The 23,666-nt window shown below is 41.4% G+C and overlaps 1 protein-coding gene across 1 annotated transcript; it reads right to left on the bottom strand.

Annotated features, from left to right (window-relative positions):
- Nucleotides 1-1,056: 1,056 nt before the first annotated feature.
- On the bottom strand, nt 1,057-3,054 carry LOC148028977 (uncharacterized). The gene is made up of 6 exons (XM_087688638.1): nt 2,716-3,054; nt 2,480-2,574; nt 2,149-2,263; nt 1,833-1,957; nt 1,649-1,719; nt 1,057-1,519 (listed from the first exon to the last, which is right to left on the bottom strand). Exons 1-6 carry the CDS (start codon nt 2,849-2,851, stop codon nt 1,408-1,410), a joined length of 654 nt encoding a protein of 217 aa, XP_087544764.1. The 5' UTR covers nt 2,852-3,054; the 3' UTR covers nt 1,057-1,407.
- Between the last annotated feature and the right edge of the window lie 20,612 nt (nt 3,055-23,666).

Genomic DNA, 23,666 nt, shown 5'->3' with positions numbered 1-23,666 from the left:
CTCTTTTTGGTGATATAAGTGGACCCTTTCCACTTGAGTATTTTCTTCTTGTGTTGTAGATGGAAAGAAGTACCTAATCAACATTTGACCTATCGCTTGAGATAATATTCTTAACAAACTATGTCTCACCTTCTTCTAAGAAAGATTAGTGAATGCATTAAAAGATTAAGTATTTTTTTATGATTCATTTTGGTGAAATAGGCCATGTAATTGCATTATATGCATTTATATACATGTTTGGATAAAGAGATTCTTGATGTACTAAATGTAAAGTCAAAACTTGCAGATGTATGTGAAATCATGTGGCATGAAGTCAACTCATGCTAGAGAGAGAGAGAGAGAGAGAGAGAGAGAGAGAGAGAGAGATGCAACATGTGATCCATGGGATACAAAGCTTTAGATGAGGAAAACCAAAAAAAATCAACAAGAAGGTGGCGAGAGGAAAATGAGGATCAAGCTTTGGGTGCACTAGTTATAAACATCATGTAAACCCATTTCTATTGCAAAGGGACAATGTGTACATTAGTACAAGTTGCAAGCATGTTTTACCTTTCTAAAAGTGTTCTAGTGACTCAACTTTTCTAAAGTTGCTTAAGCGATTCACCCTAACCATTTGGGATAATAGAAAATTGATTCATGATCTGGTGATACATGTGTTAATGTTTACTATTTTATGTTGTTCCATCTTAGAAGGAAAGGTGCAAGGATGTGGGACCATGAGGAGTTGAAGAGGAAGAAGAACACGAAAAAGAATAAACACAACCCCCACCAAGTTTCTGCTCTCCACTATTGCAAAGGTGAAATTTCAAAGAAATGATATTTTTTGCAATAGAAAATACATAGTTCATATTTGTGGTATTGTTTTTAACTTGTGTGCTAAGGAATAACTCCACCCAAATGAGTTGAGAATTGCATAGGTAAGCGAATAATAAAGAAGACCACACATTTGACACTTTAGACATTGATTTAGGATGAATTTCCTCATTCGTTATGGGAAAGGATCGAGAACCATTAATATAAGCATGCCCTTATTGCCAATGGTACTAACTAGACACGTTCATATATTTAATAGTTAAAATGGCTCCAGCGAAGCAACAACAAATATAAGGGTAACCTAGGGAAGGTTGCGAAGGTTCGCTAGCATAAGGCAGGCCCAAAAGCTCATTTACAAGGTTGATATTCCAAGTTCCGCTACATTGTAAACCTGGATGCTTATAATAAGAACAGGTTGAAATTATTGGAACTCGTAAAAACTCGTGGCAAACCTTTATACAAAATTAAGCAAATCTAGTCTGTTTGGAGTAACCGCACAAGGACTAAAAAGGTGCGCTGGATATTGCTAATCAAGCTGGTAAGTAGTATTTTCAACACGTGCAAAGCGCATGCTCATCAAAGTCATGCACATCGTCACTGATCAGTTTCAATGGCATTTGCAGCAGAGCATTCAGTCTTCAGGCCACACAGGGATCTTCTGTATAAAGCGTACGGATTGCTCAATACTGTTTCCACATATAATTTCCTGAGGCGAGAACACATTCAGATCAGTACGAGTTAAGCTGTTCCCAGTAGAAATATGACATCTATCGGTAGTTGTAACCTAAACTGACCGAGACGATTATATTCTAGTGTTATCGTAGTCAGTAATAACCTGGCATCAATATGATCGGCTGGTCTTTCGTGCTGAGTGCGACTTGGGACAGTTTTGAATAGACGGACGGCCTGTGCTAGCAAATGGGCAAGGTCAGTACTAATAAGTGAAGGGGAAGGGGGTCGGGAGAGAGAGAGAGAGACAGAGTGTGTGTGTTTGTGTGACAGAGAACTTATAAGTATACCTTGACATAGTTATTTGTATCGACAGTAAACCTGTGATACATGCCTTCGGGTAGCACGATAAGATCGCCTTTCTGAACGCGGAACCGGATCCATTTCTCGTCGTAATCGCGGATATCCCAGTACCCTGATCATCATTATCATCATATGAGCACGCAAGGCTAATACAGCGAGCTGCAACTTGACTCTACAGCACTGAGATTATAAAAGGTGAAATAAGGTTGAACAGGTGCCCCTGCACGTGGATGGAGTCCTTACGTGACCAAGAGCCATATTTGAAAGGTGATTATAAGATTATTATAACGGAAAGTCACGCACCGGTCCCTTCCAGCACCAGCCTGCTTTCCTCAACGGGATGAAGGTGCTCCGTGAAGAAGTGCTGGATCATCCCCTCAAAATCGTCCACCAGGCCAGGACCAACAGTTGCAACATCCTGCAGCGATAGAAACACTAACATAATTAATTACACCCGCGGTAATTCATTGAGATTAATTAGGTCATGCTCAACGATAACGTTAAGATCGATTACGTCCACAATATCCTGTGTGCAGGATTAACTGGGTATGATCTTCCGACATAGTGTGTAGGTCGGCCGTGACGAAATCCTTCGATATTAAATATATAGCAAGTTCCATATGACCGTCATTACCCAATAATTGTAGCCACGCTCTTTTTTTATGGCTTCCAGAAGCTCATCATTCTCCCAGTTGTCGGCGTCCAAGCTCCAAGTACTGACGCCGAGTCCTGTGTATATGTCAATCTCCAGCTATGAGATCATTAATGAAATAAGAAAATCAGAGGCAATAATATAAATTAGAAGTCTGATAAATTAGGAGGTAAGATCGAGGTATATTGGACGTGAAGTTCGCGGGTGAGTTGACGGACCGAACACATGCTCGCGGGGCACAGGCTGATCGGGGGAATGGCGATGCGGAAGTCGAGGATTTTGATGGAAGGCCACAGGATCGGTGGAATCGTCCAGGTACCATGCCTCCACCTTGCTATACGGAACTTTGTCCATGGTTGCTGGCTTTTTGCGCACGGGGGGGAGGGGAGCACGGCAAGAGAGATCGAGAGAGAGAAGCTTCAACACTAACGCAGCTAGTTAAAACTCTGGAACGATATGCTGCTGCTGGCAGCTATTTATAATAATCAGTAGAAGACCCACTGTCCATAGATCAGCAATCTCGTCTTTCCCTTTTCCTCAGCTTTTGGTTTCGAGCTCTCCTTCTCTCGCTTCTTCTTGGCTCTCTCGCACACGCTCTCTCTGCTGGCGTAGTAAGTACAATAGGCCTTGTGCTGTCTTTGCGCGTCATGTGTCGTTGTTTATCATACGATAGCCTCGTGCGAAATCCTTGTATCGGACCGAGAACCCGCGTGATTGCCATGTGCCAGTCCACTCTCTATGTCAAATCTACGCACCACTTAGGGCACCTCCGGCCCCCACCCCTCGTAAAAGCTACAAGAAAATGGCAATGCCAAAAGAGTGTTCCACCCATAACAAACCTTCGAGGATTTAGTGCTTTTCTAAGATGGCCTTCAAACTCACTATGGTCATTAAAGTAGTTGTAGTATGACCAAAGAAAAATGGAATATATTGATGTAATTATACAACTCTCTACCTAAGATTAGAAGGGGCTTCAAACTATGTCAATAGAGCTTAATGGAAACATCAAATAAGCTACAAAGGTAAACAAGTTCAAGCCATTGTTTAAACTCATATTGTAGCATTATCCTCTCCCAATGCAACATGTATATTACCTAGTTTGATTTAATGACAACTATCGACATTGCACTTTCATTTGGGTGGGATCAAATGTATGCTTTCCATCAAAATTGGAATAGCTTCTAAGGGAGGGTATTGGTACATTCATACTAAATTACTATTATGTGTGTGTGGAGCAATAAAATAGGAGAAGATATTGTGACCTACTGTATGAGGAAGTCAACACGAGAACTACCCATGTTTGTATCCTATAGTGTATACAAGAAGATAAAGAGAATGAAGCCATGAAGAATGAGAAAGAAGAAGAAAACTATGGAGTTGTCCATCTTGCCCATTCAAACTCTGATATTGGATTTTCAATCTCATTGTTTGGTATCAAAGCATGATCAATGTAGTTGGGACATGGGACATTAGGAGTAAACATGAACCACAAAATTATTTTGATTCAGTTTCCAAGGTTAAAAGAGGTGCAAATCAAGAAATAATGTCTCCAATCTAAGTAAAATATGTATTTAGATTCACAAAGGTGCTAAAGCTCAATTTGACAACTTTCACAGCCTTCATTGGAAGTGTGTTCACACAAGAGAATGAAAGCATAGATCTAAGATTTATTTACATAGTCTTATTATGCAAAAATACACTTAATGCGTTCAATACACCCATATATTCCATAGGATACCATAAATTTTATATTTTTACTTTTCTTTTCTATGAAAAGCATTCATTTGTACAAAATAATTTTTTGAATGAAACAATATTTCAAATGAAAGAATTAATTTGTACAAAAGATATACTTCCTTATATATACCAAAGCTTTCAAGTGGTAATTCAATCATACAAAAGAACTCTACATTACCATTACTTTTTTGTTGTTAAATTTAACTCTACATTTATATTTATTTTCATTATTAAATTTTTTAACTATACTTAAAAATGAATACTCAATTACACTATTAAAAGAAAATCAATAATAAATAGATAACAAGTAATATAAATGACCACACTAGATAGTAGTAACATCTTAGGGATCTTAAGGTGATAGAAAACGTCTTAGATTGGTGCATTGCAAAGGTTTTCACAAATCATGTTTTAGCACTCTAGTAATGTGTCCACTTGTTCGTTCGCAGGACACGACTTAGTAGCTCATCGGGAAGAGAGTCTAGAAAGCTTTGCTCGGCACTCCCATGGAATGTTACGGGGTTTGCGATCTAGGTCTTCTCGAGTCTCTCATGTAGCGGAAGTATTCCAGCCGTTCCCACTTAGGACCGACTTGAATTAGGGTTTTCCTAATGGTCAAATTCCTAAAACAGTAGCTAGCGTCGAACCCCAGGCGAACTACTTTACGCAAAAACGTTAGGGTCGAAGAAGATTCATGCTGCACTTGGTTCAAGGAGTATAAAAAATGAGAGGGATGTAAAGCTTGACATCTCTCCCCATAAGGGATAGTCCCATTCCATTCCCCTAAAACAGCATAAATCGAGTTCTAGTAACCTAGATTCTAGGTCAATGTTCCTTGCTGTTCAGTTCCTTCGAGAGAAGTTTCCTACTATCTATTTCATTTGAGAAAAGTTTCCGGCCAACCGGGACCACCCATCCGTAGGACAGACCCATGGCCACATCCATCGCACTTTTCTCAAGGTTGTTTTAGTTGTCTAATTACCTACCACATTTAGTTGGACACACAAAAATAGCTTCCTTAATTAGCCAATTAGACACCAGTTTGTTCACATAATCTTAACACTTGACATAGAAAAACAGTGTCCACTAAGTTTCTTTTCAATAGTTGATCTTATTTATCTTTGGAAAATATCATATAATCTAGCCCGTAGGCTAATCCATAATCCAGCCGAAGCCAATCCATAATCCGCCCAAAAGCTATCCAGCAATCCATTGGGATTACTAATCTAAGATTCTACCTCTAGACTAGTATGTGGGCCTCGAGATCCAATCCGGAGTCGTGTTGGCCCCTTGTGCAGGGTCTGGAAGCTAAGGGATTTACGACTAGAGCCCCCCTAGCACCCAAGCGTCCTCCTCCTCCAAGTAGCGCCCAACGAAGAGACCTCTCTTGGCAGGTTCGGTCCACGTTTCCAATGCGGCTAACAACCCCCTTGGTTAGGGTCAGGCAGACAGACGGGGGTAACTGATGCTGCCTCTCCCTTCAAGCCTTCAACCTGAAGCATTAATTATCTTTCCATCTTTAGTTCCTTGAGCAAACAATGCAAACAGTGCTCCTAAACTATTACAAGCACAATCAATCCAGTGGTCGTTTATTTGGCCAACTGCTAAGCAGTGAATTCTTCTCTCTGAATGCATCCAGCATTCGATACGAGATCAATCGCGACTTGGCAAGATCCCCAAGGGTTTGTTTGTTTACCCTTTTTGTCCTTGGGTTAGGGTCATACCCTGTCAACCCAAATTAACCAACACCTTAGGTTTCTTTAAGTTAAGACAGTGAAGCCTGGCGACCATGTTGCTCTAACTTGATTGATCCTTGCTTGTTAGGCAAAACATAACTTCTTGGCAAATTAGCCCAAGAAAGGTGATGTAGCAGGATGACTACCCATCCTCTTGGAAGTTAGACTTGCACTAGAACCTGCCAACCTCATTCCAACGAATGGTAATTCTATCTTGTGATTTAAACCACAAGGCCATACGACGTTGCAACCTGTTGCACACGTGTCGCACCTTACTCATGGGATCATTTCACCCAATTGAACTGCGTTTCGTGGTCAAGGTATTAGTTTTAGACAAAATTCAGGGCTTAGGGTGTCTTTTTACCCAACCCAACTCCAATTGTACGTGGTCCTAGGGTTTCCAAACTCAATCTGAGTTTTAACATTAGGTCGGTCGATCCTTAGGGTAGAAACCCTAGATCATTGTCTGCATGGGCATCCAATTGGCCCAAACATTATGTGAATGTGGGTAGGACCTTTGGGTTCGAGGGTTTTGACTTGGCGTCCAAGTACGATACTAGGTTGCATTCCTGACATGCCAAGCCCTAGCTAGTACTTGAGGTGTTTATCGTACCAACTAGTTATGCCTATACGAATCCCTTGCAGTTATAATAATACAAGTGATTTAGCTAGATTTATCTACTTGTCTTGCGACAAGGACGATCCTTTCCTAGAGATGCTAAACTTGTTCTAAAGGTGTAAATAGTTGCAACATGTGATTCATTACTTTTAGGCAGCTAAAAGGTTTTGCAATAACTACTTCTTTCCTTGGTAAAGTCATGACGAATGACAATTTGGAGATTATCTTGAATAGAACCTACAAGATTCACATCAATGAACTATGCCTACAACCTCTCATTTCATGCAATGGGATTTCATGCTTTGATAAGCCATGCAATCTTTTCTAAATGCAACTCAATGAAATGAAATTTACACATGATGAATATGTAACATGCGACCCTTAGATACAACATCGTAAATGAAGTTCATGCAAGACTAAGATTAGTGTTGACTTAATCCATTTCCAAGCATCTTTTGCATGTAACTTACAAGTCCATGGTTCCATTCCCATGCGGAAAAGGAAACATGCTACTAAGCTCGTAAGATGGATATGTAATTTACATTCATAACATTGGAAATGCAAATAACCCAATTGCATGTCATGCATTAATTCTAATAAACCGTTTAAGTAGGCAATTTTTCCCAAATGCATTTTAACTAGGCTAGGTGAATTAGAAGCATGCATAAGTGCTTCCTTTCCATGAAAGTTATCGTGATTAATGTATTTATTATACATGGGATTCAAATCATAAAACCTGGGCTTTTGGATCCGTGGGGATGTCCACGTGTATGTTGGAGGAAGAACCTCCCGCGGGTGCGCCTTGCATCTTCTTGGGAGCCATCATAGTGTGATTATGGACTCCGTGAATTCCTTCTAGCCTTTACTCTCGCTCTCCGAGACTGCCTGTAGGTCCATACCTTCTCCCTTGCGTAGGAATCGGAGATTTACGAGCCCAGTTTTTAAAACCGGGGAGGGCACGTAAAAACAAGGCTTAAGGAAGCCCTTGTCGAAGCTTCAAAGGAAGCTTCTATGCTTCTGAGTTAGAAGCTTACGTGGAAGAGGGAGGGGTAATGGCAGGTTAACGTCGAGGGGGGTGATCAGGACGATGGCGGCAGTGGTATGGCAGTGGCGTGGTGGACTGGGCGTGGCAGGGCAACGTTGCCAAGCAGCACGGTGGCAGCGTTCCCCAGCAGCACGACAACATTCGACCTCCCCTCCACCTCCGTTGTCCACAGGGGCGGTTCATATAGCCTTAGGGGGGGAGGGGTAACCACCACGTGGGCGATGCATACCTCTCCCTCCTCAAGCTCCCACACACCTCACTTACCCTTCTCATACTCCCTCTCCTCCAGCCATGCATTGGCTAGGGGAAGAGATAATTAGAGAAAAATTTGCCTAAATTTCATCATTATCCAATTGCCCCTTCAAAAAGGGTGTTCTCCCGTGGCTTTGCGATCTTAAACCCTGGCCTCAATTGCACAATGCGGATGGGCTCATTGTTGTGCGTGCGAGGTAAGGATTTAGCCGCCAATATTTAGGATGTGGGAGGTAACCTTGCACAAGTTTTTGTGCGGCCGTGCGGTGATCAAAGCTCCTTAATATTTCGAGCAGAAATATTACATTCCCTCCCCCTTGGAGGAATCGAGATGTCCTCATCTCGAGAAGAACAAGGGTAATTGTTGGTTGAGAGTGCTTTCATCCATCCAAGTGGCATCCTCCTCCGGATAATCTTTCCACTAGACGAGGCATTCTCTCAAGGTTCTGGATCTCAGTTGTCTCTTCCTAACATCTAAGATCCTGTCAGGCCGTAGCTCAAGGACTCCTCGGCTAGGCATTATAACTTCTTGGTCATCAAGTACATGGCTAGGATTAGATACATACTTCTTCAGTAGGCTGATATGGAATACATTATGAACCTTTAGGTTCTCAGGGAGTTGTAGTCTATAAGCATTGGATCCTAGGCACTTGAGGATCTTGTAGTGTCCACAATACCTTGGACTTAGCTTCTTGCATTCTCCTAAGGATAGGAAACTCTTCTTTGGGCGTACGCAAATGAAGACCATGTTTCCTTCAGCGAAGGTTCTATCTTGACGTTTGAAATCCGGATATGCCTTCTGTCTATCCTTGGCAGCTTGGATGTGCTGTCTTATTGACTTCATTTGGTCGTCCATATCTTCTAGCATTTGCTTTGAAGCTTCAACTCTTAGGGTTGGATCCGAGAAGTTTAAAGGACTTCTACAAGCATGCCCATACAATGCTTGAAAAGGGGTCATCCGAATGCTTTGTTGATAAGAAGTATTGTAGGCAAACTCAGTTTGGGGATGGTAAGCTGTACTAAAATAGAGTTGAGTTCCAATGGCTTCAAAGATAGCTCTCCAGAAGTGTGATGTGAAGAGAGAATCACGATCACTAATGATTCTTCAGGGCAACCAATGCAGTTTAAATATCTCCTTGATAAATAACCTTGTAATGTCAGAGGCTTTATAGTTTGTATTAACAAGAATAAGATGTGCAACCTTGGTGAGCATATCCACCACAACCATAATGGAGTTGTATCCTCCCTGAACTTGGGGTAGGCCAACAGCAAAGTCCATACTGATGAATTCCCATTTCATTTGGGGAGTATCAAGTGGTTGCAACTTTCCTGGCATTTTGACATGTTCAGCCTTAATACTTTGACAAGACAAACACTCAGTGACTTATTTGAGAACGTCACCTTTAAGCCTCTCCCAATAGTATCTCTCGTGACTACATTGAGAGTCTTGGCATAGCCAGGACGTCCTGAAAAAGGGGAATCATGAGCTTCCCAAAGTATCTTTTTCCTGAGTGACTAGCTTGCCAGTATACATAATCTCATTCTATAGTAGAAAAGTCCACTATTGATAGAGAATTCCTGATACTCACTACAACAAAAAGGTCTCATAGACACACATTTAGACGCGATTTTTGAATATAGAGAAATTCTTACAGGCATGTCTATCCGCCTGTCTATTTGCGCGTTTACCATTTCGCGTCTATAATCTCATGTATCAACTAATTTACACACACAAATAGACGCACAATAGATGCACATATACACATGCATATAGACACGCTGGTAGACGCACTTTTACAAGCACTGATAGACGCGAACGGAAAACAAAAAATGTCATTTAAAAAAAAGATATTTAATTTCTTTTTTAAATTTGAATTATGAAGCGCGTGTAGTCTGCATTATAAACGCGCGTATAAACACGAATTATCTGCAATTTAGACGCGCTGATAAGCGCGCAAAACAGAACTGGACAAAAAAACCAGAGAGCATCCACATGCTCTCTGGTTTTTTTTTTTCCCCTTCCATACATCAAATTGTGTATTTGGAAAAAAGACAATGTATCTTACGGGCACGAGAACTGAAAATAAAAGTCCATGTATTCATTATATATCAAAAGCATTTACAAGGGAAGTTTAAGTGATTGCGACCTAAAGCGTGGCCGCAAGTAGTAGGCTCAAAGAGATATCATGCATATACAAGAAAAGAAGGCCTCATGAGGAGGTATGGTGCTCCTCTACGAATCTGAAGAGGAAACATCTTCGCTAGTACCACCATGGCTACTAGCGTCGCTATCCCCCTCCTCGCTATGCTCAACATCTGGGTTCACCTACACACACAAAAGATCAGGGTTGCTTACATAGATAAGGTGGAGAAAAAGTTATAATTAGCTATACTTTTAATAGGAAAGTAAGAAAAACATACCTCCTCTGGCTGTCGAATCCTCATGGCCCAGTTGTATTAGTCCTCAGTGTGATGAGACCCTCCTCATAAAAGTGAAGCCATGTCGTTGTGCGGTTATGGTCTTGATGCTAACCTACTTCTCTAGGATTAGGTGTCCTACCAACGATGGTAGTCTGCAAAACATTTAGAGATATACAAACAATTATGAGTCACAATATATTAGACTAAAATATATAAAGAATTAAAAGAAATATAAATTTAAAAAAACTAAAAATCAAAATATACTTACAAACTCTGCCTCCCACGACTCTCTGCCGCCCGATCCGTAATGCGACGATCCCATTGTTTCCATTTGGATCCATCGCGCCTCTACGTGTTGGCGACTCTTCACTTTCTCAGCTGCTTTCTTCTTGACTTTCTTCCACTCTATGCAGTGGCACATAAGTGGTTGGCTATAGGCTCCATGCCCCTCCTCCAGCCTCCGCAATGAGTCCTTGGACCGTGTCATGAGGTGGGATCTTTTGTTGTGAAGCATATCCCTCACTTTTGTACGTCCCCAATCATCCGAGAATTGCTGACCCTCAGGATTTGGGTACCTCCTATGGACTGCCCTCAACACCTCCTGCCACAAGCTCCTTTTCTGATTTTTAAAGGCAATGAAACAATCTTTATACGTTGCATGCACAACGCTCCTCATGTACTCCATTATATCCCTTCTCTCATCATCATGAAAGATGCCACCAGCATCTGTAACTCTATAGTACTGGTGTACAACCTCCTCTACATGATCTACTGGTGAGGGTGATCGCTCACCACCTCTTAGGCAACCCCCACACAAGCCTCGTCCTCCCCCTCGACTCTCCCTCCTCCCTCTCTGTCGACTACCCTTTGTCTCGCTCGACGCACGAGCTTTTGCAGATGCACGTGCTTCTGTAGATGCTTGTGCTTCAGCCGATGCACATGGAGCACGTGGAGTACCTGCATATGGAGTACCTGTATGTGGAGTACATGCATGTCGTGTCTGGGAAGTAGTGCCAGGCAAAGATGCCAGAGGCATCCCAGACATGACACTGAACACCTCGTCCGCTGTGGAAGAGTGGCCAAGGTGTCTGGTCATCTCTCCAATGAAGTCTTTCCTACTAGGAAAATCTCCAAAAAATGCATTGACCCCCCTACCAAAGGAGGCCAATGTATCATTCATGCGATCCACATCCGGGTCATTGCTAGATGAACCAGGATACGACATCTGCAAAAAAAACACAGGAAAATGCAAATTTATTTGCATACAAAAAATCATATATTATCTGTATTTTCAAAGAGCTTTCTTTAGACATTGAGCATAACACTTAAGTGCTAATGCTTCTCTTAAACAAGAAAACTGATAAATACAAACATGAGATTGGTCACATTCATCATTGCAAAAATATATTGTTTACTATCACAACTGGGAGACCGGGCGTATGTATCCCCGTGTCTAAATTGCAGGTTAGACGCGCCCTCAGATGCGCTCCAGTGTGAACCTTCTGTCCAGCGCGTCTATCTACGCATCTAAGATGTAGCACAGACGCGCTGTCAGACGCACATCCCAGGTCAATGCGCGTGTATAATCGTGTGTAGACTGTAGGTCAACCTTCTGTGTAGCGTGTGTATCATCGCGTGTACACTGCAGAGCACACGTGCTAGCACACGCCCTCAGACGCTCTGAGAGGAAACATTTTTTGCGTCTATGTCTGCATCTACTCTGAGATGTAGAAACGCTATCAGATGCGCTCGGTCGGCCGATTTTAGGCCGACGACCATCATTGATGATTTACAAAATGTAATATATAATGGAATCACAAATCCTAAATACACAGACAGAGCAGAGAGAGGAAGAGAGAAACAAAGAGAGAGAGAGAGAGAGAGAGAGAGAGAAAGAGAGACTCACTTTGGGTGTTTGGTGTGGCAGGTGGTGGTGCTTCTTCCTTCTCCTTCTTCCTCTCCTTGGTAAGTTACCCTCCCTTGATGCTTGCTTGCTTACTTGCTGCTTCTTCTTGTTCTCTCTTTCTTCCTCTCCTTGGCTTTCCTTTTTCCCTTATTGTGTGTTTGAAATGAAAGAAGAGGTGAGTCATGAGGAGGTGAGACATGAAGAGACTGCATGTCAGCTAAACTCAAGCTTTAGAACTGCAAAAAATACAGGAAAGGAAAGGCGTAGTTTGAAAAGAAATGATTTAAGTATGGTTTCAATTTTGACGTGTGCGTCTATTTTCGCATGTATATGTGCGTCTATTGTTCAGATAGACGCGACTATAGATGCGAAGATAGACGCGGAAATAGATGCCAATATAGACGCGTAGGTAAACACGGATGTAGACGCGCATTTGGGCTTTATCATAATTTTTTGTTTTTAAGATAATTTTTAATAGTGAATTCTTATTATAAGTTTTAATGTATTTATGATGATTTTTGTGTATTTAAAATTGAGATCTTATGTAAACATATGAATGACAAATATTTTGATGTTGTCGTGAATTAGGTTTAATCATGTCGATGTCGTCATCACCTAGTGTGATGCAAGCTGATGAGTCAATGAGCACATCCTCAAGTGAGGATATAACATTGCGTCTTCATAATTGAGATGCATGGCTACCACAAAAAATTAAATGCATGTGTGATCATTGTCGAGGGTGTATTTTTCGAGCACATCGAATTGCAATGTCACACCTCAGCTTATACGGAGAATGGGACCGAGAAAAATCACCAGTATTCATTGTTTTTTTTACCACTAAGATTGCATGTCTATGTTACGGGAATTATATATCAACGTACATGAAACTCCCTTTTGTGGTTGAGCAGGATGTGGTGCCACATCCTCAAATGCTCCCTCCCGGGCGTCGAGAGGCTCCAAAACGTCGATGCGAGGCAGAGTCTTCAAGAAGAGTAGAGACTGACGACCATGATAGTAGCCCTCATGAAATGCCCCATCAAGTCGTAGAGGATGAGATTTTAGACAACATGGTACACCATCTATTTTCGCAACCGGTTCAGGGAGAAGGTCACTCTACGAAGCTAAATGATCCACTATATGTCACATTATCTACTCCGTTGTGGTTGAGCAGGATGTGGTGCCACATCCTCAAATGCTCCCTCCCGGGCATCGAGAGGCTCCAAAACGTCGATGCGAGGAGGTAGAGTCTTCAAGAAGAGTAGAGACTGACGACCATGATAGTAGCTCTCATGAAATGCCCCATCAAGTCGTAGAGGATGAGATTTTGGACAACATGGTACACCATCTATTTTCGCAACCGGTTCAGGGAGAAGGTCACTCTACGAAGCCAGATGATCCACTATATGTCGCATTATCTACTCCGTTGTATGAAGGTTGTACGTACTCCGTTCTTCGTGCATCCCTCGAGATACTTAACTTACAAACAATTTATGGATGGAGTAATGTTAGTTTGGATGCGTTATTGAAGTAGGTATCAATTCAGTTTGGCTTATGAATCATAATATTAATTGTTCTATTTTGAAATCAGACAGAAATATATGTTGGTGGTTTTTTAACTCACTTTTAAAAATATATGTAGGTTATTATCACAAATGCTTCCAAAAGGAAACAAATTGCCAACTAAGAGAGAGCAAGCAAGACATTACTTGACATCTCTGGGAGGCCTCGATTATGTCAAGATCCATGCATGTGTTAATGATTGTGTATTATTTTGTGGGATTCATGAGTTCGCACGAGAGTGTCCTGTTTGTGGTGAATCAAGATACAAAGTGGAGATGAAGTCAATGGATGTGCCTCGTAAAGTTTTGCGATATTTTTTTATTGTTCCACGTATAAAACTTATGTTCAAGTATAAGTCTATCGAAAAGCTCATGTCATGGCATGCTAGTCATTGTTCAAGTGATGGAAAATGGAGGATCCCTGCAGACACACCGGCATGGCAACATATAAATAATTTGTAGCCCATTTTCAAAGAAGAGCCAAGAAATTTGAGATTTGGTTTAGGTATGGATGGAATCAATCCATTTGGCATCAAAAGCACATCATACAGTGTATGGCCAGTGGTATTAGTGAACTATAATATTCATCCATCCATGGCAATTAAAAAGGGACATGTGATGTTGTCCCTTCTGATTCCTGGAAAGCACAATGTAAAAAACATGGACATTTACTTAGAGCCTTTGATTGAAGAGTTAGAAATGTTATGGGAAGGTATTGAGGTGCAAGATACAAGTGCATCTGCATCCTCTAGAGATTTCACATTGAAGGCCATGTTGTTGTGGACCATACACGACTTTCCAGGATACGGAGAGTGTTCAGGTACATGTATATAACTCTATACTTGAAATTCAAGACTTGAATCAATTGCATTTTATTAATTCACTTGTTTTTTCAGGTTTAACCATGTTAGGATATCATGCATGTCCTATTTGCGGTCCCTCTCTAGTTTCCTCTAGGCCGGCACATTTAAAGAAGGTTATCTATGACAATCATCATCGATTTCTTCCTATTGACCATCCCAAATATGTTCTCCCTACTAATGGAATGACTCCACCCTCCACTCGGCATGAGTCGGTAAGAAGTACATTTCTCTCGATTGACTTTAAAGTATTTAGCATGATGAATTGTTTACATAATATATTGTTTGTTTGTTAGGTTCTCTATATTTTTTCGTCTTCCGTACTGGACTGAACTCAAGATCAATCACCTATTGGACCCCATGCACATACTCAAAAATGTTGTGTCTACATTATGGGATCACTTGATAGGGGCTCATGATTCAGTTAATGTAAGGGAGGATTTACGTAACATTGGTCGCATGAGACGAGCCTGGCCACGCATTGGACCCAGAGGAAAGATTGAGCTACCCCATGCACCTTGGATGTTGTCAAAGAACGAGGAAAAAATAGTGAAGGAACAAATATATAGCTTTTGAACACCCACAGGATGTATGAGATGTCTCAAGGAAGCCTTCATAAAGAAAAAGAAAAGAGGTGTGGAGCAACTATCTGGTTTGAAGTCCCACGATTGGCACAAAATGATTCAAGTAAGGGTATCTCTAACCATGAATATAGTAATTAGTGGAGTAACTATGTGTAAACTTTGGGGTATGATGACTTTTTCCTCAACTAATCATTTGATCTATGAATATTGTTTACATTCAGTTCGTACTTCCTACTAGCATATTCCATTGTGTACCCAAAGATGTACGTGATATCATTTACAAGATGGGAGAGCTTGTGAGGTGTGTATACATTGTATTTTTTCATTATATATCTTTGAATTTCTACAAAAAAATAAACAATTCTCAAATACATCTTGACAGATATGTGAGCTCGAAGGAAATTGATCCAAACACATTGCAAGATGCTCGAGTATTATCTGTTGAGGTGGTTTGTTTGGTGGAGGAAATTTTTCCTCAATCCATTTTGACTACTCATTTACATTTACTCGTATATTTGATTGATGAGATCGCACTTTGTGGGGCAGTTCATGTAAGGTGGATGTTTTTTCTTGAGCGCTTCATGAAAACCTTGAAAAGATTTTGTGAGGCAAAAAGCACGGCCTGAGGGAAGCATGACTGAGGGTTGGTTAGTGCAATCATTCCTTGTTTATATCTCTAAATATCTTCCTGAAGTGGATCCCTCTCAACCACGACTATGGAAAGATGATGAAGACTTGAGGATGACCTCTATAGTACCTCAAGGAAAAGGAATGAGTAAAGTGCTAACAAAAGAAGAACTTCGTAAGTTAAATAGTTTTTGTGTGCTCAATAGTGATGTAATGAGCAAATGGATGACACTATATAATGAAGCAAGGGCAAGAAGAAAAAGCAAAAGACAAGAATTTCGCACTAGGTATGGACGTAATGTCTCATTTCCAGATCATCTAAATGCGCTCCCACATCATATTGATATAGATTGGTTACATGAGAAAATGGAGAGAATGGAAAAAGAGGAGGAAATTAATATATCTCAAGAAGAGTGGGAATACGCACGATGTTGCTTATCAAAGGTGAGACATACTATCAATTAATTTGTTTCTATAAGTTTTATTTTATATAAATAATTGACATGTTTGATCTTTTATCTTTTACTACTAGTGCACATTATTCAATGCACTTTGGTGTGAGGGTAAACATCTTCGAACTCAACATATAGATGAAAAGAGAAATACCCAAGATTGTGATGTCCTTGCTCACTTTGAGGATGCCAATGGTACCATGGAAGGTTATTGTGGCTTGATCCAAGATATTCTGAACCTTGACTTCAGACGATTCTTTATATATGTACTGGATGTGAAGTGGTTTAAAGAAGTGGTAACAAATGGTGAGCATTGCACAATCAGACGTCATCCAAGTGGCTTTGTAATCATTGACTCTACAAAATTTCACCAAAACAAGAATGACACATTAGTACTACCTCAACAATGCGAGCAGGTATATATGCAAAGGCTAAATTTTTTATATGTATACATGTGATACATATACACAATATAATAAGTACTTAAGTTTTTTGCTTTTGTTTTTCAAATACAGGTTGTGTATCATCCAATGGTAAACAATCACCGATGGTGGTATGTCATCCCTATATCTAATCGTTCAAAACCAATATATGGTAATATTACCGACATGGAGATAGCAGATAACAATCCAACAATTAATGATGATGTGCATGATGACACCATAATGGATGATATGCGTGATATAGTACAAGATGAACCTCGCGAGGATGTTCAAGGAAACGTAGAAGAAGACAATAATGTGATTGTCGATGATATTGATAAAGTTATTGAGCAATATAGCAACACATCTGATAGTGGGATAGACTTATTTGTTTCGTTGCCTCTTGGTAACATAGACCTATAAGTAGATAGTTTAGCAAGGGCTGATCTCATTGAAGATGAGATGGATCATTCACTGTAACATACTTAATTTGCTTATTGATTCAATGTGTATTCTTAATTCTATGCTTTTTATCATGCGCACACGTGCATACTCAAGAATCAATAGTCAATTTTAAAGCTAAATTGAATTTTTCATAATAAAAAGGAATTATCTTTTATCATGTTCAAGTACGTAGAGAAATTACGAGATACATATTGCAATGCTTGCTACTAATTGTAAGGTTTCTGTCGCTTGCCACTAATTACGTATATCAGGCTTGTCAATTGGAGGAACTGCCATTCATTAGAGAGCAATGAAAAAGTAATTATTAACTCTATTTTTTTCATTCAATGATTCAATGTGTATTCTTAATTCTATGGTTTTTATCATGTGCACATGTGCATGCTCAAGAATCAATTTCAGTTGGTTAAATAATTATTAACTTTGGCTTTTTAATTATGTGAATTGCTAATTTTAGGTGGTTAAATAATTGTGCATCTGTTGGCGCGTCTATATTAGCGTCTATTTGCGCAGATATATAGATGCAAAATTTGCATCTATTTACACGCACGTTTATACGCACTTATAGACGCTCTGATAGACGCGCCCGACTTTGCGTGTCTAACATGCGCGTCTATGTCTCATTTCTATTGTAGTAACTTAGCATGTAGCTTCGGGTCTTGATCCTTGATAGGGATCTCCCTTAGCATCTTCTGATAGGTTGGATCATGGCATGCTTTTTCTCTAGCTAGCTCAAGTATTGGGTTGTTTGGCATGGATACCTTTGTGGCCAGAGATCTAGTTGTTGATGGATTTTGCAAGATTAGAGAATTTAGGAATTCCTTGCGACTAAGTGCATCGGCAACTACATTCTCCTTTCCAAGCTGGTATTTGATTCCAAAATCATACTCCTCTAGCACTTCAATCCATCGACGTTGCCTTATGTTGAGTTCATTTTGGGTAAAGATCCACTTGAGACTTTTATGATCCGTCACTAGGGTAAACGTGTTACCTAGCAAGTAGTGTCTCCAAAGCTTGAGAGCATGGATGACAGCTAACAGCTCTAGATCATGGGTAGCATAACTCTTCTCATGGCTCTTCAGTTTCCTTGAAGAGTATGCTACAGGGTGACCTTCTTGCGTAAGCACACATCCTAAGGTAAGTGTGCTTGCATCAGTTATCACTTCAAACTCTTTACTAAGGTCTAAAAGTTTGAGGATAGGTGTTGATACCAAACTTTTCTTTAATCTATCAAAGCTAGATTGTTCGGCGATTGACCAGGCAATCGATTTTTGCTTCTTCAGTAGATTCGTCAAGGCGCTGCAATCAAAGCATAGTTTTTTATAAAGATCCTATACCATCCTGTCAATCCAAAAAAACTGTGTATTTCTTTGACAGTTGTTGGTATTGGCCATTTCAGAATATCTCTGACCTAAGACGGATCCTTTGAGATCCCTTTCGCTGATACGATGAATCCTAGATACTCAATCTGTCGCTTGAAGAATGCACACTTCTTTATTTTGGCATAAAGCTTGTGTGCCCTCATTGTCTCAAGGACAATGCGAAGCTGGGGTTCATGATCTTCGTCCTGTTTGGAGTAGACTAAGGTATCTTCGAAGAAGACGAGTACGAAGTCATCAAGATATGGCCTAAAGATATCCTGCATTAACCTATTGAAGGTGGAAAGTGCATTCGTTAGCCCGAATGACATGACTAGGAACTCAAAGTGTCCATATCTTGTGTTGAATGCCGTCTTTGGGATATCTTCTTCCTTGATCCTTATCTGATAGTATCCAGACTTAAGATCAATCTTGGAGAAGATCTTCGCACTTGAAGACGGTCAAGAAGTTCATCTATTCTTGGGATAGGATACTTAATGGTTGATTGATATAGGAAGACAGTCAAGAAGATCTTCGCACCTTGAATACGGTCAAGAAGTTCTTAATGGTTGATTGATTCAACCCTGTGTAATCAATACACATCCAAAGCATTCCATCTTTCTTTTTCTGGAACAGCACTTGAGCTCCCCATGGTGAACTGCTAGGACGGATGTAGCCGTGATCTAACAGTTGCTTAAGTTGCTCCTTCAGCTCAATTGCTTCTAGGATGGACATTCTATAAGGCCTCTTTGCAATTGGTGCAACTCCCAGCACTAGCTTGATTTCATGATCAACTTTCCTTTGAGGCAGAAGTTCTGTCAGCTCTTCAGGAAATACATCTGTGTACTTCTTTAGCCATGAAGGTTCTTTACTAGACTCCTGATTCTAATTTAGCTTATTGAGCTTAATAAAATAGACAGGTAGTCCCTTTCTAACTCCCTTTATAATCTGAGATGCTTTGGCCAATTGAATTTTTGGCTTTCTAGCCTCTCCTTGAGTTGTGACCAATTCCCCTTCAGAATCTCGAAAGGAAACTTGACCCTTTCCACAATGAATGTGGGAATCATTAGGTTTAAGCCAATCCATTCTGAGCAAACACTCATGGATACCTAGGTTCATGACCCTGAATCTGACCGAAGTCGACCTTCCTCCCAGAAAGAGTTCCACCTTAGTAGTTTGCCTGGTACTGCACTACTTCATACAAAGCACTTGCAAACAAAAAGAATGTACACTGAAATCATAAAACTGATACATGAAATAAATACATGATCGCATAAAATGCAATTGGTACAATCATGAAAGGATATCACTAATACATAGAAAATGTCTACATAGATCAGGCAACTAAAAACTAAAGGTGTGTGAGCTCCAAGGATCCAAGGGCGAGCTATAAATCCTCGTCCCCCAAAAGCTCGTCCCGTCGCAAAGAAGCATCGAACGGATTCTACAGAAAAAGAAACAACATATCAATCCACCATACACTAATGCATTCAAATATCTCATGGTAACTACGGACAAGAAAGATGAGTGACTTACAGGGCCGCCGCGTCTATACAATTGGTCGATCAATGCATTGAAACCGTGCCTCTTTGCATATCGAGTCTCAAGGCCTTGCGGATCGCAATTTGTAATGGAGTGCTACAAAGAAAACAAAATGCTAACTGTTAGAAACATGATTGCCAGTACAAAGAATATTTCAAAAAAACAAACAAGCAAAACATAAGAGAAACTTACAAAGTCCTCCAAATATGTCATGTGGCCGCCACTCCCAAGATGATGGACTACTCCGACCTCGAGTCGTGCCCCTGCTGCCTCGTGCTGCTGCTGACTCCAACGTCCAGGCGAATCTGTAGCCTCCTCCCTCAGTCGGCGCCAGTCGTCTGCATCTAACTACTCGGGCTTTGTAGTCCCACTCTTGATTGCCTTGCGTGTGTCAGATCGCCTATGTGACATGTATGCACGTATGCAATCCATCATCCAACTCGTAGACAATCTATCTATTGCGGCTGGCACCGGAAACTCCTCGTGTAAGGATGCTACTATGTAGTCCTTGCTCCCCTCCGGTATGTTCTTCCAATGATCCAGGACGTTGTGCCGAAAAACTTGTTGGCACAACTCTCTCATGCGAGCCATCACCCTCCTCCCCTCATCATTCATGATGATGGCTCTTGACCTACTATCAACCGGGTATCCATAACCCCTAGGAGTCTATCTAAGATGGGTCCTCTCCCATCTCCGTCCACACTCCTGGGCATATCTAGGAGACCCCTCTACATCCGGTGTACCGATGGGGGTAACCTCTCTTGGAGTGGCACTCAAAGGGGTGCCACCTGCTGACGGCTGCGCAAAAGCCGAAGTAACTGGAGTAAACGTCCCCACAGGTGTGACAAATCGTGGAGGTGACGCAGCTCCAGCTGAACGACGAGAAGGAGACACCACATCTGTGTCTCCATAGCAGCACCCCCTGATCCCAATGCAGTCCCTCCCTCTAGCCCAAGTCGTGAGCGTCGAGATCGTCTCCTCGAAGCTAAAGCATCTGATCGCGCTGAAGCAGATCTAGCAGAGCGCCCTGACGAAGAACGAGACAGCTCCTGGTCTGCCATCTCTCTGAATCTCGCGAGCTGGTCTGGAGACATGCGTGCCATCATGTCCTGAAACTCCTCATTGCTCATCCCTCAACTCATCCTAAAAATGTCACCTGCATAGTTAAAAAATGGTGTTAGAATAATCAATTTAAACTATACAAAGCAAAGTAATATAAATTATTTTTAAAAAATCCCTCTTAAAATGCATATCTTATGTACCTTTATGGAAGATCTAAACAACGAATTGAGTAATGCAATCCTCCAAGAATGAAGTATTCTATGGTCCCATGTTAATCTCCTGGCACAACTCTGCATATACTGAAAGGTCGATAGACATGTCACCATAAAAGAACGAGTCTGCCTCATTCTCAAAAAATTCTTGGACTACTGTATTTCCATCATTGTTAGCCGATGCGGGCTCCAAGCTTGCGGTGGCCTCCACCCCTTGTAATATCGACCCCTCTATTTGCATATTATCTTCATCTATGCCTAGAACATCACTTTGATCATATACTCTCGCACTTCGAGGAGTTGAAGGTATAATATACCACCATCGAGGTTGTCAGGGGTCTAGATAGAAGATTACCTATTCACAAACACGTGCAAAGCGAGTTCAAACGATTGTGACATAAACCATGTCGTATTATAATTAGCAAGCAAATAACTCTATGCACTTGTTCACAATGGGCCGGCAACACAAAGGTGTCGTGCAAATCCGTCCATTTTTTTTTGGAATCTATTTCGAGAAATCCAGATAGACCTCGTCGAACTGTTGCTCCAGCTCCTCCACGTACCACTTTGAACCACTGCACATCGAATAGTATCATGGAGAAGCTACGGTAATCCACCGTAATAATACTTTGCAAGTTTCCAAAATACTCCATCTCATCCATAACCGTGTTCAAATCCGTTGCTCGTCGCCGGCTCTCTTGCTCAAACCTTGCCATGACACCACAGTCCATTGTGGAACACATTTTGTCAATACGCTCCATGCGAAAATGCCGTCCGCACGACCACGCTGCACTATATATTTTGTACTGTACATTGAAACACTCAAATTAGATGTCGCATATAAAATTTAGATACGATATATTCTAAACCCCTCATCACCTTTGGACTACATCCCCTCAAGAACTCCCACTCCTCCATTGAGACCTCTGTCCCTTCACTGGATGTTGCGGTCAAGGCTCCATGTAACCATCGTGTTGACATAAACCGCGGCATCTCCTCCATGCCTTCGGGATATCGAATCGGTCGATGACGCGTACTGCGTCGGAATTCAGCTCGCGCTTCCTCTCGATCTTGCTTGCAATGTGGTACTTGGCGAGCCACGTCTCCATGGAGGCATGGTGCAACATACAAAAGCGATTCACCTTCTCTTCCATTGAGGCATCCATTCTTTTTTCTACCCCATTTTCAACCACCACATCTCCAGTCAGTCTATCATCGTCCTTCAGCATCCATAGCATTTCATTGTCTGGTTCCACCGTTGGTAGCCATTGTGAGATATGCACTAACGCCTTTGACACCAACAAACCTTCCGCCATGCTACCTTCTGGACGAGCTCGTTGTCGCACAAAGCCTTTCAGGGTTTTCATGAAGTGCTCCAGGAAGAACATCCATCGCGTATGGACAGGTCCAGCAATCTCCACTTCATCCACAAGATGCACAAGAAGGTGAACTTGTATCATAAGCATGCTAGTAGGCAGGTATTTCTCAAAGAGACAGACCGTCTCCACTACTCCCCGCCTTGCGGATTCAATAGAGGACGTCTTAATCTCTTTCTGTGAGATCCATTGCACCAAAGTCGACAACTTGTAAATGGCCCCACGAATTTCTGGAGTAAGGCATCCTGCGATCGCGATCAGTAGGACAAACTGTCACAAATGAGAAAGCATTATGAATAATGGCCACTTTTCAAATTGCAAAATGCCCACGCTAATTACAATCCATTCTGTTCACAAACCTGACATATCTTATGCCAATCATGGGATTTTAGTCCCGACAATTGGTCATCTTTAGAAAATGCGGACCTGAGAGAACGCATCATACCCGTCGGAGTGCGGATAGACTTGATTACTTGCTTCACAATGCGCTCTTCTTTGGTGGAAAAAACCCAAGGAGCGCAAGGAAGCTGTACTCCCCCTTCAGGACTCGACTGCGGCCAAAGCGCCTCCATCTTACCTACCTCCAAATCCATTCGTGACCCTATAGTGTCTCTCTTTCCTATGATGTGGTCCCATAGCAAGCTGCCCACATTCTTGAAAATATGCATGGGATCCAACAAGTGGTTGACCTGTAAGTGGGTCCAATATGGCAACTCGTAGAAAACTGAGAACCGTCGCATTCCATTTGGATGTGATTCCGTGTTTACTATTTTCAGCTCATACCAGCTTGTAGCATTCATACGTGTTGGAGATCGTCCGAGAAGACCTTCCCTGAGTTCATGATCCTCCGGCAAGAAAGCGGCGTGTCCTTGATATACCATCTTCTTTATGGTTCGTGACCTTCGGGAGGCGAACTGTGGCCCACACAATGGACATG

The sequence above is a fragment of the Lygodium microphyllum genome, chromosome 11 (genome assembly GCF_053477565.2).
Source record: "Lygodium microphyllum isolate KBCC chromosome 11, Lygodium_microphyllum_v1.1.10, whole genome shotgun sequence".
Lineage (NCBI taxonomy): Eukaryota > Viridiplantae > Streptophyta > Polypodiopsida > Schizaeales > Lygodiaceae > Lygodium > Lygodium microphyllum.
This window is presented reverse-complemented; position numbering and strand designations above follow the sequence as displayed.